Below are 16,824 nucleotides of genomic sequence, written 5' to 3'. Positions count from 1 at the left end.
ATTTTATCATTAAGCTCTGTCAAAATGTGTGTGAGTGTGTGTGTGTGTGCGTGAGTGTAAAATGAAACAAAATCCCAATGGTAACGAATCCCAAAATAAAATGGAAGACCTGTAAGTGTGCAGGCTGTGCCTTTACACATTACTGACTGTCATCCATCAAGTATTCTGCATACAGCAGACAGTCAGCAAATTTGTTCAATGGAGTCAGTGAAAAAATGCTAAGGATTAGTAACATCATGTGCCTGCCAGCCCATCTCATTTGTTACAAATTTTACTTTATTCTCTCAGGCAAAGGTCCCTGCCAGTGACCTAACAAGCACTGTGTATTTGTTTAAATTGGTTTGTATAATTCAGATGTCATGCATATCAGAGTACCTGGATAGTCTACCCAGACCCCCTGAAATATGTAGTTAATATTTTGTGTGTATTTTCTTCACTACTCATTATGTTAATATATATGTAATTATATACCACTCCTCCAGGAACAGGCGTGAACTTTGCCCAATACCAACAAGGCAGCCTGCAGCGCAAGAAAAAGGAACAGATCCATCCTGTTGGCAGCCAACATGTAATTTGATGAAAATTCTCACCTCTTTTTTGGCTTTCAGGAGCCCCGTGGCCATTTTCCTGGTCTCCTGAATGCTGTCCTTGGAGAAGGGCAAGGTCTCAGGAGATAGACCTGGGGATGTGAAAAGAAACGAGAGCGTGCCTAGATGGAAAAGCCCCTCTCCACCAGTCAAGGCGGGGTCGGCTCCGGAGCCCCACACCTGGGGGTTCAGTGTTACAGAAATCACCAGCACAACCCAATTCCCATCCAGAGCCCTGGGAAAAGCGTTCAAAGTGACCGAGCACCCTCAAATTCAGCCCTAAGCTCTGGCCACGGAGTGGAGCCCATGTCCTCCTGCAAAGGAGTAAGTGTCTCTCTAACTCTCTGGGCTGGAATGAAAAGGTAACGGCCTGGAACGCCTATGGAAGAGCGCCCGAGTTCAGAGGTAGCCTGTATCCCGACGAGTAAAACAGGGACAAGCAGAGGGACGTGCTGACTGGACGAGGCAATGACTACAGGGCACTCACGTGACGCGGGGTGCACGTTGCCAATCCTGAGGCTGAGGCTCGGGAACCAAGCTCAGAAGTGTGGAAACGACCGAAGAGGGGAGGCCTACCCCGCCGCCTACCAGCGAGTGGGCGGGACCCACCAACCGGAAGTGCTCCGGCTACGTAAACTCCGCAGCAAGGAGAACGCCAGGGACAGCGGAAGTGGCCGCGCGGGCCTCTGGAGAGTGTAGTCTTTGGGATGGAGAGGTGGTGGGCGAGCAGGCTTCGCCAATGGCCGGGTGACTCTGACATCTGCACCTCTCATGCAACGAAGCTTAGGAGCTCACGTTAAGATGCCCAGACCGCAAGGTGCACATGTTTCTTCTCCGAGGGCCAATGAGATCTCGCGGACCACGAGAGAGTCGCAGAAATGCCCGAAGATTCTAGAAAATGTGGTCCTGGCGCCCCGCCGGTGTTACGGAGGCAGGTGGACAGACTGTGCGCGCTGACCTTCAGCGGCACGGGTGAGTTGGGGTAACCCACGCCAAGGCTCCGCACTGTGTGCCCTTCCAGGAGCAGAAACCAGGGTCCGGAATGGGGCGAGTGGGCGCAGCTCAGGGCAAAGATCTTGCGGAACGAAGCAGTGGAGTGACGCTCTGTTGGGACTCCGGGATAGGAGCGACACCGGCCTTGGTGCGCCAATCCGCACAGGGAACGGCAAGGCTATTTTCTAGGAGAGCGGGATTGGCTTGGGCTAACTCCCAGGATATTGGTGGATGGCTCTAGTCCTGTGTCCCTGGGATATTGGTGGGTGGGGAGGCGGGACTTGAGACCAAGAGCAAAAGGCCCCCTGGTGGTAGAAGTAGTCGTGTGGTGAGGAACCGTGGCTTGATTTAGAAATCCCTGGGTTTTTTATTGGAAGCTAGGTGCCACTTAGGGGAAATTTACCGGAGTTGTGGTTGGGAGGTGGGGGTATGGGGTGTGAAGAGGAAGCAGAACTTGACAGTTTTGTTCATAATGAATTTTTTTGCATTAATTTTGATTTTCAAAGATACCACCTTAAAATATTTATCTTGATTACTGAGTTTTTATGGTGCCCCCTTATATTTTGCCCCCAGAGTGCCGGCTATAGGGAAAGGCATGAAGAGATCTTACACTATATGAACTTCATTGGCACCTATTGGCCTGTAGTCTTGATAGGAAGTGAGGGCTCGGCTTCTGGGCATTAAGTAGCCAGAAAGAGGCCTTTGGGGCTATGAAGAGCACACATGAAATGGAAGGACTGAAAGCTTTAGAGAAGGGATTGGGGTGCAGGGGGTGGGAGGTGGGATCCTGAGATAATCCAGATCCCTATGTGTAGACATGTTTACACAGTCAGTGAAGAGAGACCCAAGCTGATAGATTACCTGTAATAAGTGAAACATAATATAACAACAGGTCAGGTGATGATGTGACTCTGCGAACTTACTCCCCTTTTTTTCCTTCAGGGAAGGAAAAGGGGCTGGAGGTTGAATCAATCAATCACTTGTTCATGCCTGTGTAACGAAGCCTCCATAAAAAAACAAAAAGATGGGAGTTTGGAGAGCTTCCAGGTTGATGAAGACCCGGGGAGAGTGGTGCGCTCAGCATGAAAGCTCTGTGACCCTTCCCCATACCTTGCCCTATGCATCTCTTCCATGTGGCTGTTCCTATATTATCCTTCTATAATAAAATGGTAATCTGGTAAGTAAAATATTTCTCTAAATTCTGTGACAATTTAGCCTGAAAGTAATCTATGAATTAGAAATTAAGGCAGAAAACAAAGGACCTATTAATCACATTTCAGGTAGGAAAACTAACATAAAAGTAGGATATGAGGAAGGGAAGAAATAATCAGATGAGGGTGGGGTTGGGGCACTTATGGGGATGCAGGAGGCAGGAAGAAGTGCAGTTTGTGCATAAAATCATTACAGAGACAGTCTTTGGAGAGGTGTGTGCACAAGGATTGTGGCTAGATTGGAAGATGACAGATATCCCGAAAGGTATATTCAGGGGTTGACACTGAATAAAAAACGAGAGTCAAGTGTAGAGACTTTCCCATCCTGTGCACAGATGGGAGGAGAGCACGGATAACATCAGTAGGTGATGTGCAAATGGGGAGTAGACAAATGTGGAGTAAATAAGCACAGCAAATAGCCCCTAAAGAGGGAGATGAGGAAAATGAGCACAATCCTATCCTCAGAAAGACACACAGCAGTTAAATATCATGTGGAAACTCAGGTTCAAGGGTAAGAGATGGCTGCCCACACCTCTGCTATGTCACCTGCAGCCACAGGGTGGTGGGCAACGCCTTCTTGCTCCAAAAGAGTTGGCCACAGAAGGCAGAGCAGGTCCTGTCGACCTCTGATAGTCGTGGACCTGGGGCAGCGAAGGAACGGAGAAAAAGACACGACAGTAAAGCGAGGTACAGGGGACCCCGAGCAATCAGCCCGAGGTGCCGAGGTTTATTTTCCATCATCTCATATACCTTCTACAGCGATACAGATCTATAATGATTTTTAACAGTACAACAGTACAGATCAATAATGATTTACAGCAATGACTTAGGTTATTGAGAATCTTTCAGGCAAGATACGAGCACACAATGCGCAGTGTTATTACGTATGATCTCTAAGGCAAGATGTGAGGACAGGGTGCTCAATGTACTATGTATGATTTCTGAAGCAGGATATGTAAACAGCGTATAAAATGCAAAAACAGGAAGGGGAGTGCACAGCGGGCTTTTTACAGCTGGCTTCCTTTTAGCAAAATAACTTTTACTGTGTACGTTGGAACAAACCACGCACGTCCTTAGGGCAAATTCACTCTGATCCTTCCAGGCTATTTAACCTTATAATCTCGAGGTTTCTCAGAGATTTCGGAGCCTTGCAATCTCGAGTTTTCTCAGAGATTTCGGAGTCTGAATGAACATGCACCAGTGGTCGCCGTGGTGTTCTGTGTCCCACAAGTCCCAAACTGAAGCTCCAGAAGGGAGGAGGTTCCACAGTGAGAGAAAAACACATAGTATCTATATATTTTTATAATAAAATATTTCATATACATTCAAGTAGAGATGGGTACAGTGACAGATAATAAGGTAGAGGAATCAGATAGACACCACAGAGATATAATGACAGATAAACAAATAATATGTAAGGGAGTTTATCCACATATGCAGACTTTATATGTTCACGTAAATACTTGTATTTGTGCATCATTCAGTAGAGATGTTTACACAGACTGCACTCACGTTGTGAAGTCAACAGGAGATGAAGTAAAAACAAAGCAGTTATCGAGTATCAGTCTGTTTTTTTTAAGATGTTATTTATTTATTTGACAGAGAGAGACATAGCGAGAGAGGGAACACCAGCAGGGGGAGTGGGAGAGAGAGAAGCAGGCTCCCCGCCGAGCAGGGAGCCCAATGCGGGGCTCCATCCTAGGACCTGGAGATCATGACCTGAGCCGAAGGCAGACGCCCAACGACTGAGCCACCCAGGCGCCCCGAGTATCAGTCTGTCTTGTGAGACACACACAAACAGCTCCTCGCCTCCCTTCTGAACACCGCTACTGCCTGCAGCAGGTGGCAATTCTAGCCCTGTCTCACAGTGTCAGAGACATGGAAGTACATACCACAGAACTCACTAGAAACAAAAGCCAGGAAGTGCAGAGGCTGTGGAAAGCGGACTTCAAGTAGGAGGGATTAGAAAGTCCAGGAGAGGGATTCCAGAGAGGATCCAGATGCCTGCACAAAGGCCAGGCAGTGAGCAGACCCAGGTGTCTGTGACTAAGTTAGCATGAACTCAAACATCGTCTGATACAATGCTTCTCAAAAGCTGCTGCAACAGACCCACCTGGGGGGCTTAGTAAACACAGATTGCTGGGCCTCACCCTGAGTTTCTAATTCAGTGCCTGTGTGGCACCTGGGTATGTGCATTTCTAGTATGTTTCCAGGTAACAGTGATGCTGCTCATCCAAGGAGCACACTAGGCTCTACTCTTAACACCAGGTCAGGGGGAGGTACTAAAGAGCAAAGCAGCAGCAGAAGGGACTTGAAGCCTGCCTGTAGGGGCTTCTCTGGAAACTCCTCAAACATAAAAACCTCCAAGATGTTGCAAGAACATCAACAGCATTATGTCTCCAAATAAAAGGTACCACTCAGGAAGTGCTTGGCCAGGTAGTGACAGGCCCAACCACTGGACCCACGTAAACCTTCCAGAAAACCTGGGACCCCGGCACTCTGAGAACCCCTACTTTCTACCCTCCCTCACTGAGATCTGACACCCTGTTTCCTGATACCATTCCATTATAGCACAGGAAGGAATGTCACTGATATGCCCACTTTTATGGACTTTCCTAGATAAAAATAACCACTCGAGTAGAAATTTTTTTAAATAAATGTTTATTTTTCATATAAAAGAGCACAAAATTTTACATCAGTTTAATGGAAACCCTAAAATACATAGAAAAGATATAAAAATAATGATAAAAATAGTCAACGAGGCAAAGCAATACGTAAGAGATCTTATATCCTAAAATACATATATAGCTATCTATGCTATTTTAAAAATCAAGGCAGAAACAAAAGGGGTGCTACATATCTCTAAATTTATGCATTCCAATTTTCCAGTTTAACTCTAAAATTAATCTGGAGATCTGTCATGAAAAAAATGGGGAAAGTGTCTAACTCAACTGATGGGACAAAGAAAATAATCATTGGTAAGTAACTGCAAATAAATACCTAACCAAGACAAAAAACCATGGCACCTCTTCTGGGGAAAGGCTGAAATGGGGGATAGAGGAAAAAACTGTGACCCTCAAAGGAAAATAAGACAGAAGAAATCAGGCCAGAATATTAAGGAATTGGAAATGAGTCTCCATATCGGAAAAGGAACACAACAAACAGCAAGAGGAAAGACAGAGGCAAAAGTCACCGACTCCAGGGGTGGGGAGGTCCATGAGAATGAAGGAGGCAGGAAGAGAGGTGGAGTGTGTACATAAAATCATTCCCTAGAGCTGTGCTGTCCAATGACGCAGCCACTCATCACATGTGGCTACTGAGCACTAGAAACATGGCTAGTTTGAACTGAGAAATGGTGTAGATAGAAAATACAGTCCAGCGGCGCCTGGTGGCTCAGTCGGTTAAGCATCTGCTTTCCGCTCAGGTCGTGATCCCAGGGTCCTGGGATCGAGCCCCGCATCGGGCTCCCTGCTCCGCAGGGAGCCTGCTTCTCCCTCTCCCACTCTCTCTGCTTGTGTTCCCTTTCTCGCTGTCTCTCTCTGTCAAATAAATAAATAAAATCTTAAAAAAAAAAACTATCCAAATCACAGACCCGCAAGCTGAAGAATTTTAAACTGTTAAGCGTCACTGTCTTGATTATCACCATGACATGAGATCAAAAAATCAAATCAGCACATGCCATATAGACTGGATGTCTCATCTGAAATAGATATATGCTGTGCATGGAGAAGCACTGAACTTATCCAGGGGGCAGCATGCCAGGAGGTGCCACACATGTATCTGGGTGTGCATTTGAATGGAGTGCTCAAACTCTCATCCGCACAGCTCCGCTGTCCTTCACTGGCACTGCAGGGGTGGAACTAGGAGGGGAATCCACATCCGGTGATACCATGGGGAAAGAGACACTTTGGGATTTTGCCCTGATTTCTGAGGAGTATTTTCTCTTCTCCCTCTGGGTTGTATTTTCTTGCTGTCCACCTGTCTACCATTTTGCCACCCCAAACTGTAGCCCAACTCATCTCCTCAGCGTGAATGTTGAGAATTTAGACTTACCTCTTTAATCTCTACAAGATTTGCCCAAAATTCAGACTTAAAAGAATAAAAACAAGTTTGCTTGAGAAAGTTCAGCCTCCCCCTTCTTAGGGGAACCCTTAAAGAAACATCAGCCCAGTGTCTCCCCATCTCTGCTCAACAACTCCTTGTGACCTCTCCTTCAGGAGCAGAAGGCAAATTCTTACCTAGGCCCACCTGCCTCCACGAACTGTAACATAGGACCGACACACAGAGATCAATAACTCAATATAATTTAACATAATACAAAGTTAGGAAGGGATGCCCATCATGAAATGTTTAAGCAATAAAGCTGCAGTGACGGGGAGGGACGGGAAATAGTACAGGACTCTAGGGATGGGCTGGGAGTGAGTCCCGATAAACTCTACATCCTGGTAGAGGTAGGGTGCAGGCAATCAGACTCTGAAGAGAAAGGTAAACCAAAATTCTATCTATGCAAACACAATTAAGATCACATCAGATAGAGTCAGGTGGGTTAGGAAACACAGAAAGCAAAGGAAACAATTGAAAATGTGAAGGTTTCTCCATAAACCGTTAGGAGGGTAAATGCCAGACACACCTCCAGCATGTGTTTATAGTAGTATTTCTTCAATTAACAAGGCAAAGTTTGGAGCAGCAAGGAGAGATGGAGGCCACGCACTTCCTCTGGATCATCAATGTGAACCTGGCAGCAAGCCACTCTGGATACTACCATTTTCCCCATGATGAATCAAAGCCACAGTGTCTCATTGGTGGGTTCAAGGTCAGAGAGCTAATAAAGGTTGCCATCTGGGATTTGAATGAGGCTGTTGGCCTCCCAGGCCTGTTCCTGATGCTCAATGACTAAAAATCAGTCTCACTTAGTGATAAGTACAAGTGGGGCGCCTGGGTGGCTCAGTCGTTAAGCGGCTGCCTTTGGCTCAGGTCATGACCCCAAGGTCCTGGGATTGAGTCCTGCATCAGGCTCCCTGCTCTGCAGGAAGCCTGCTTCTCCCTCTGCCACTCCCCCTGCTTGTGTTCCTCTCTGGCTCTCTGTCATATAAATAAATAAAAACTTTTTTTTTTTTAAAGTACAAATTATCTCTCCAAATCCCTCAAGTTATTCTTTTCTGTTAGTATTTGTTCTGTGAGCTAGACAAGGCAGAAGAAAAGGGAGAAAATGAAAACTCAGGAAAGTAAACACACTTCTAAACTGATGAACGGTCAAAGAAGAAAATGCAACATACCCAAGGATAAAATTGCATTTGGCATAGGGACCTAAGCCTGTATGAAGCCTCAAAGCTATGAAATAAATCCTACAAAAATAAGAGATCCACTCACTGAGTAACATTTTAAAGGATCTGGGAAGGTAGCGCTATTATCTATTACTAAAAGAGTCAAACCAGGGTTATAGTTTTTAAACAAAACAAAAATCCCTAAACCTCCTTAACTGGCTGTTCCTTTTACAAGAACCACGTATGTCTGTCAAAAAAATAAGAAATTAAAGAAATTGGGGAATTATTACTAATAGTAAGGTACCAAAGTTAGGAACATTTTCCCTTAAGAGAAAAAAAATCCAGGGGCGCCTGGGTGGCTCAGTCCTTAAGCGGCTGCCTTCCGCTCAGGTCATGATCCCAGGGTCCTGGGATTGAGCCCGGCATCCGGCTCCCTGCTCAGCGGGAAGCCTGCTTCTCCCTCTCCCACTCCCCCTGCTTGTGTTTCCTCTCTCGCGGTGTCTCTGTCAAATAAATAAATAAAATCTTAAAAAAAAAATCCAAAGTAACTTGCTATGCCTTTCACAGCAATTTCTCAAAATAAATTTTTATGAAGCCTAGGACAATCAAAAGTTGGTTTTAAAAACAACATAAAATCCCTAAAGCCACTGTAACTGACTGTCCTTATCATAGACATTCCACTAAATAATATAGCTAACAAGAATGGGATTTTTAAAAGGCTGGGGCCCTATAGTATAAATACACTCTTAACCAGGAATTTACTCATTTACTAAACCTGAATCCATTGGCCAACCCTCCCCGCGGAAGGTGCTGCAAAAAACACCTGCCAACGGGCGCCTGGGTGGCCCAATCGGTTAAGCATCTGCCTTTGGCTCAGGTCATGATCTCTGGGTCCTGGGATGGAGCCCCACAACGGGCTCTCCGCTCAGTCGGGGGGCTGCTTCTCTTTCTCCCTGTGCCTGCCGCTCCCCCTCCTTGTGCGGGCTCTCTGTCAAATAAATAAGTAAAACCTTAAAAAAAAAAAAAAAAAACCCACCCAAAAAAAAAAAAGGGGGTTTTCCCGGGGGGGGGGGGGTGGAAAATGCCTGCTTTTTACCTTTAATACCAAGACCCTGCCAGTCGGAGGTCGGAAACCCTGTGGAACAGCCTCTGCGCGGGCGCCCACCCAGTCCGGCTGGAAACCAGAAAGAGCTGGAGGTTTAAACGCTTGGGTTTCCAGCCCGAGTCCCGACTCGTGCCGTCGCGACAGCCGAATTCCCAGGCACGCAGGGCGGACCCGAACGTCCCACGTCCAGCGGTCTCCTCCCAGCCCAACGTAAGGCTCTGGAACCGTGTTCAGCCCCATCTGCCTGCACAGCTTCTTCCGGCCTCGCGCTTGCCTGTGCCTTCGCGTGGGGGCGGGCTTCCGGAAACAGTGCCCAATGGGAAACACGATTAAATACACTGGACTCAAAGCAACGCCGAGGAAGAAAGGAAGAATGCAGGTATCTCAAATATAGTCAGAGCCCTTAGCCAATGGATGTGCAAAAAAGGGCTCGCCTCTCGTTGACCAATAAAAAGTGTTTACGGCCGACCCGCCTACAAAGAGTAACAAAGGTTTCTTGCGGAAGTCCAGGCAAGAACGCTCCCTCTGGGCGCTTCACCCTGACTTTGCAATCATCTATCGCGCTGTTGGCTGAATCGTCTAGGAGATTTGCACTCGGCGCTGGAGACCCCCTGTCCTCGTCCAGGTGTTACGACCCCTGAACTCCGAGACCTGACTTTGCACACAGCAGGTCTCATTATCAATGGGCTAATAAATAATAAAATAAAGGAAATGGACAGTGAAGACATTAATGAATAAAATCAAGCAGACACTTGCGGTGCAGGGCCTCTTCTTTGCAAAACCAAATCCAGGGGCAAAACCAAATCCAATACGTTTCTAACCAGCAATCAGAGTACAGAGGGGGCAGGCGGCAGAGCTTTGCATTTGATTCATATAATTTGTCAGTAAAGTCCCAGAGTTTGCAGCCATTTCAATGTTCTACAGTTTACCTCAGTTCTGGGAGCAGCGCTTCTCTTACAAGCAACCGCGACCAACGGCTTTAATTTCAGCAAATTCCTCTTTATGTGCGTATCTGGAACTGTCTGTGGGGTAACATTTTAAAATTTCTATTTCGAAGGGATCCACGGCCCTCGTGTGTTTGTGTGTGTGTGTGTGTGTGTGTGTGTGTGTGTGTGTGTGTGTGTTTCTTGGCATCCCCTGGGGTCCGCGGGCCCCTCGACTCCAATCTCCACCCACGGAATTCAGAGCCACATTCTTGTACTGCGCGAGTGTCTTCCAAATAGAGGAAACAGTATTATTGCAGACTGGCTCTCTGGTTCTGATCTAGGCGGTCGCGTTGACGTCCAGACAGTGCTGTGCGTGTTGACCGTGGTTTTCAGTGAAGGGAGGGCAAGAAACAGACCGTGACTAACAGACGTGCGTTCCTAAGGCTGGATTGGTCACAGCTGGAAGAAGAGCCTCCCTCACGCCCCAGGGGCCAAATGGCGACCTAGTGGGAGGTACAGCACGGCTGTAAATGACTGGCGGGGGCGGGTCCTTCCAACAACAAAGGAGCTAGTGGGAGGCCTGCGAGGCTGGGCCAATCCCGCTGTGACTGGCGGGGGCCAGCCCTCCTCTAACAACAAAAGGCCCCTAGGAAAGAATCCTGCATACCAAGGGACGCTGAGGCGTTACTAAAGGAACTTAGGGTCTTCCAGGTCTTGATTAACTCCTTTCTCCCACAATTTTTTCTTTTTCTAACTGGTTCTTATAACCCTATGAGGCCTCAGTGTGCCGTCTCTCGCGGCAGAGTTTTCTCTAGTCTCGGGGCTGTTTCCTTAATCACTGCGCTAATCTCACTCCTCTGCTCCTGATTACCCCAAACATTTGTCGCGTGCTGGCTCTTGTCCCTGCTAGACCTGCTCTCTCGCCGGCTACTGAGAGGGCAGTTGGGATTTTGGAAGAGGGAGCAGGTGCAGGGTACCCGTGGCGGGGTGGGAGAGAAGGGGAGACGGGCTCCTCCACACCTTTGCCCACTCAGGTTCTCCAAGGCTCTGACAGGAGAATCCTTACCTTTTCCGCAAGGTTTTAAATTGAGACACTTGGGAAGAGGGCAGAATTGCAGCATGATACAAGCTGGGGGAAGGAGGAGATGGGAAAGGTGGGAGATGCATCAACTAAGGCGGTATCTTTATTACTTTATTCCAGTATTTTAATCTTTATTTTACACCATACCTTTGCCTAATCACGTTTCTCTGTCTCTACCAGGCACCCCTCTCCCCTGGGGTGGGGGGGGCGGTTGAGAGGATGTTAGTCCCCAGTCTCTGCTCCCTTGGCCTGAATTAGAATTAGTCCCTTCTTTTTTATTATTATTTTAAAAAGATTATATTTATTTATTTGACAGAGACAAAGTGAGAGAAGGAACACAAGCAGGGGGAGTGGGAGAGGGAGAAGCAGGCTTCCCGCTGAGCAGGGAGCCCGATGCGGGGCTCCATGCCGCGCTCCATCCCAGGACTCTGGGATCATGACCTGAGCCGAAGGCAAACGCTTAACGACTGAGCCACCCAGGCGCCCCAGTCCCAGAGCTTTCAGTTTCAGTGTACATATCTTGGCTGGAAGGGATGGCGCCGTTGGACTTTTAAAATATTCAATTTTCGCTAAGTTATATTTATCGCTCTCTTCCTTTATGTATACTGAATTTTGTTTCTTACATGCAAAAGTATTCTTATCCTGCAATTAAAAAAAAACCGCTTATTTTCTTCTAATTCTGTAATAGTTTCTGATTTTTACATTTCCTTTGGAGTTGATTTCGGGGGTACGGTGTGAGGTAGAGATGAATTTGCATGTCATCCTTGTGTAGCAGCCATGCTAATCTTCTCTGTATCATTCCCATTTTAGTATATGTGCTGCTGAAGGGAGCAAGGTGTGAGGTAGAGATGTAACCATTTTTTCCCCCGGATGGATATTTCTCCAAAGAAGACATACAGATCACCAAAAGACACAGGAAAAGATGCTCATCATCAGGAAAATGCAATCAAAACTACAATAAGAGATCACCTCATACCTGTCAGAATGGCTAAAATCAACAACATAAGAAATAGTATTGGCAAGGATGTGGAGAAAAAGGAACCCTCTTGCACTGTTGGTGGGAATGCAAACTGGTGCAGCTACTGTGGAAAACAGTATGGAGGTTCCTCAAAAAATTAAAAATGGAACTACCTGGGCACCTGGGTGGTTCAGTCAGTTAAGCAGCTGCCTTCAGCTCAGGTCATGATCCTGGGGTTCTGGGAATGAGCCCCTCATCAGGGCTCCCTGCTCGGTGGGGAGTCTGCTTTTTCCTATGTCCCTTGCCCCTAAACATGTGCTCTCTCTCTCAAATGAATAAATAAAATCTTTTTTAAAAAAAATAGAACTACCCTATGATTTTTCTCTTTATTTTACACCATACCTTTGCCTAATCACGTTTCTCTGTCTCTACCAGGCGCCCCTCTCCCCTGGGGGGGGGCGGTGAGGGGATGTTAGTCCCCAGTCTCTGCTCCCTTGGCCTGAATTGGAATTAGTCCCTTCTTTTTATTATTATTTTTAAAAGATTTTATTTGTTTGACAGAGAGAGAGACAAAGCGAGAGAAGGAACACAAGCAGGGGGAGTGGGAGAGGGAGAAGCAGGCTTCCTGCTGAGTGGGATGATGATTCAGCAAACACACTATTGGGTATTTTCCTGAAGAATACGAAAACACTAATTCAAAGGGATACGTGCATCCCTTTGTTTATAGCAGCATTATTTACAATAGCCAAGTTATGGAAGCAGCCCAAGTGTCCATTCACTGATGAATGGATAAAGAAGTTGTGGTGTACAGGTGCGCCTGGGTGACTCAGTCGTTCAGTAACTGCCTTCGGCTCAGGTCATGATCCCGGGGTCCTGGGATCGAGCTCCGCATCAGATTCCCTGCTCCATGGGAAGACTGCTTCTCCCTCTCCCACTCTCCCTGCTTGTGTTCCCTCTCTCACTGTGTCTCTCTCTGTCAAATAAATAAATAAATCTTAAAAAAAAGAAGTTGTGGTGTATATATACAATAGAATATTATTCAGCCATAAAAAAGAATGAAATCTTGCCATATGCAACCACATGGATGGAGCTGCAGAGTATAATGCTGTGAAATAAGTCAGTCAAAGAAAAAAAAATTCCATATGATTCCATTCACATGTGGAATTTAAGACGACTCACTTTAAAGACTCACTTTAAAAAAAATAAATAATGGGGCGCCTGGGTGGCTCAGTTATTAAGCGTCTGCCTTCAGCTCAGGTCATGATTCCAGGGTCATGGGATCGAGCCCCACATCGGGCTCCCTGCTCAGCGGGAAGCCTGCTTTTCCCTCTCCCACTCCCCCTGCTTGTGTTTCCTCTCTCACTGTGTCTCTCTCTGTCAAATAAATAAAATCTTTAATAAATTAATTAAATAAAGGCACCTGGGTGGCAAAGAAATAAATAAAATAAATAATAAAGACTCACTTTAGACCCAAAGACACATATAGCTTCAAAGTGAAGTAACAGAAAATTACATTTAGGCAATTGGTAACTCAAAGAGACCTGAGATGGCTATAATAGCATAAAAAAGTAGACTTTAAATGAGAAAAGGTTACAAGAGACAATGAATTATATATTAATTAAAGTGTCAGTCTTCAGAAGATATAACAGTCATAAACAGAGCCCTATAATATATAAAGCAAAACCTGATAGGATTGAATGAAGAAATAGACAAAATTCAACAATAATAGCTGAAGACTTCAAGACCCCATATTCATAATAGACACAACTAGATAGATCAACAAGGAAATAGAGGACTTGAACAACACTGTAAACCAACTAGAACTAACAGACATATAATAAAACACCAGAATAAACATTATTCTCAAGTGTACATGGAACACTCTTTAGGACAGACCATACATTAAGCCACACACACACACCACACAACTCAGTAAATTTATAAGCATCAAAACCATATAATGTATCTCCCCTGACCAAATGGAATGAAATTAGAAATCAATAGAGAAGGAAATCGACTATTCACAACTACATGAAAATTAAACACAGTTTCAAACAACCAGTGGATCAATGAAAAAAATCACAACAGAATTTAGACAATACTTTGAGATGAATGAAAACAAACATATCAAAACTTCAAGGCTGCAGCTAACACAGTACTGAGAGGGAAATTCATAGCTATAAATGGCTACATTAAAAACAAGAAAGATCTCGGGCGCCTGGGTGGCTCAGTTGGTTAAGCGACTGCCTTCGGCTCAGGTCATGATCCCGGGGTCCCAGGATCGAGTCCCACATCGGGCTCCCTGCTCAGCAGGGAATCTGCTTCTCCCTCTGACCCTCTTCCCTCTCGTGCTCTCTCTCATTCTCTTTCTCAAATAAATAAAATCTTTAAAAAAAAACAAGAAAGATCTCAAATCAATAACCTGACTTTCCACCTTAAGGAACTAGAAAAAGAAGAGCAAATAAACACAAAGTAAGCAGAAGGAAGGAAATGGTAAAGATTAGAAAGGATATAAATAAAATAGGAAATAGAAAAACAACAGATAATCAACAAAATAAAAAATTGGTTCCTTGAAAAGATTGACAAAATTGATGCACCAATAGATAGACTAAGAAAAATAGAAGATTCAAGTTACTAATATCTGGAATGAAAGTTGGGACATTACTACTGACCTTACAGACATAAAAAAAAATATAAGAGAATATTATGAACAATTTTATAAACAAATCAGATGACTCAGATGAAATGGACAAGTTCCTGGAAACACACAAACTACCATAACCTATTCAAGAGGAGTATGTAACAGTCTTTCTATGACAATAAGGAGATTGAATCTGAAAGCAAGTAAATACTGTTAATGGAATGAATGTTTGTGTTCCTCTCAAAATTCATATGTTGAAGTCCTAACCTCCCACATGAAGATATTTCAAGTTGGAGCCTTTGAGAGATAATTAGGTTTAGATGAAGTCATGAGGGCAGGGTTGCCACGATGGGACTAGTGCCCTTATAAGAAGAAACCAGAGAGTGTGCTCTCTCTCTCTCCCTCTGCCATATGAGGATACAGCAAGCAGGCAGCTGTCTGCAAATCAGAAAGAAGGTCCTCACCAGATGCTGAATCTGGTGGGACCTTGACCTTGGACTCCCCAGGTTCCAGAACTGTGAGAAATAAATGTTTGTTGTTTAGGCTACATAATCTATGGTTATTTTATTATAGCACCCCAAAATGACTAAGAAAACTTCTAACAAATAAAAGAATCATGTGGTTTCACTGGTGAATTCTACCGAACATTTAAAGAATTAGCACCAATACTTCTGAAACTCTTCCAAAAAAATAGGAAAGAAGGGAATACTTCCAAATTCATTCTATGAGACCAGTATTACCCTAATATCAAAGTCAGATAAATATATCACAGAAAACTATAGACCAATATTCCTTATGAATAGAAATGTAAGAATCCTCAATAAAATACTAGCAAATTGAATTAAGTTGCATATAAAAAAATTATGCACCATGAACAAGTGGGATGTATCCCAGGAATGTAAGGCTGGTTCAACATAGGAAAATCCATGAATGAAATATATCATATTAATAGAACAAAGAGAAAAGGGCATCTATGAAAATTAATAGTGAAAGCTTTCTCCTCTAAGACAAGGAACAAGACAAGGAGGTCTGCTCTTGCCACTTCTCTTAAACGTCATACTGGAAGTTCTAGCCAAGGCAACTGGGCAAGAAAAAGATGTAAAAGTCATCCAAATTGGAAAGGAAAAAAGCAAAAACTATCTCTGTTCACAGATAATATGATCTTGTATATAGAAAACTCTAAAGAATCCACTAAAAATTATTAGAACTAATAAATGAGTTCAGCAAAGCTGCAGGATACAAAAATCAATGTTCAAAAATCAGTTGTATTTCTATATACTAGTAATGAACAATCCCAAAATGAAATTTAAAACAAGAATAAATTCTTAACTTTACCTAACAAGGTGAAAGATTTGTATACCGAAAAATATAAAACACTGTTGAAAGAAATTAAAGACTTAAATAAATGAGAAGATATCCTGTGTTCATGGATTGTAAGCCTTAATGTTGTTAAGATGGCAATATTCCCCAAAGTTACTGCAGATCCAATGCAATCCCTATCAAAATCCCAATGGCCTTCTCTTGCAGAAATGGACAAGCTGATCCTAAAATTTATATGGTATTGCAAAGGACTCAGAATGGCCAAAATTATCTTGAAAAATAAGAAAATTGGAAGACTCACATTTCTTGTTTTCAAAACTTATTACAATGTTACAGAATCAAACACCAAAGGCTAGACATATATCAATGAAAGTGAATTGGGAAGCTAGAGATAAACCCATACATCTAAGGTCAACTGATTTCCAACAAGTGTGCAAGACTATTCAGTGGGGAAAGAACAGTCTTTTCAACAAATGGTGCTGGGACAATTGGGTATCAACATGTAAAAGGAGGAATTTGGACCCCTACCTTACACCATATAAAAACTATAAATGATCAAGGACATAAATGTAAGAGCTAAAACTATGAAACTCTTAAAAGGAAATATAGGTATAAAATTTTGTGACTTTGTATTAGGTAACCATTACTTTTCTTTTTTTAAAATATTTTATTTATTTATTCATCAGAGAGAGAGCACAAGCAGGGAGAGCGGCAGGCAGAGGGAGAAGCAGGGTCCTC

General features: G+C 44.2%; 1 protein-coding gene, 1 long non-coding RNA gene and 1 pseudogene across 4 annotated transcripts in view; 1 reads left to right on the top strand and 2 right to left on the bottom strand.

The window, feature by feature from the left end:
- ZNF875 (zinc finger protein 875) overlaps window positions 1-1,208 on the bottom strand; it is a 28,883-nt gene extending 27,675 nt beyond the window's left edge. For both annotated transcript variants that reach the window (XM_073885259.1, XM_073885260.1), the window contains exons 1-2: window positions 1,075-1,208; window positions 591-679 (exon numbers count right to left, since the gene is read on the bottom strand). In XM_073885259.1, the coding sequence (XP_073741360.1) occupies window positions 591-623 (33 nt within the window). In that variant the 5' untranslated portion in view covers window positions 624-679; window positions 1,075-1,208. The remainder of the gene's footprint in view (window positions 1-590; window positions 680-1,074) is intronic.
- A 36-nt stretch (window positions 1,209-1,244) lies between these two features.
- On the top strand, window positions 1,245-12,001 carry LOC112810771 (uncharacterized). Of its 2 annotated transcripts, none has more exons than XR_003204879.2 (3): window positions 1,245-1,559; window positions 2,523-2,757; window positions 7,463-7,484. It is a non-coding gene; the product is annotated as an uncharacterized lncRNA (long non-coding RNA). The 2 variants fall into 2 exon arrangements; XR_012376004.1 differs by lacking the exon at window positions 7,463-7,484 and adding an exon at window positions 11,978-12,001 and having other exon boundaries at window positions 1,246-1,559.
- On the bottom strand, window positions 11,916-12,001 carry LOC112810833 (U6 spliceosomal RNA; annotated as a pseudogene).
- Window positions 12,002-16,824: the final 4,823 nt, after the last annotated feature.

This window comes from Callorhinus ursinus, unplaced genomic scaffold (genome assembly GCF_003265705.2).
Source record: "Callorhinus ursinus isolate GAN/ISIS: 27379988/994484 unplaced genomic scaffold, GSC_fseal_2.0 scaffold61, whole genome shotgun sequence".
NCBI lineage: Eukaryota > Metazoa > Chordata > Mammalia > Carnivora > Otariidae > Callorhinus > Callorhinus ursinus.
The sequence above is the reverse complement of the archived record's forward strand: the minus strand, read 5'-3'. Positions and strand labels throughout refer to the sequence as shown.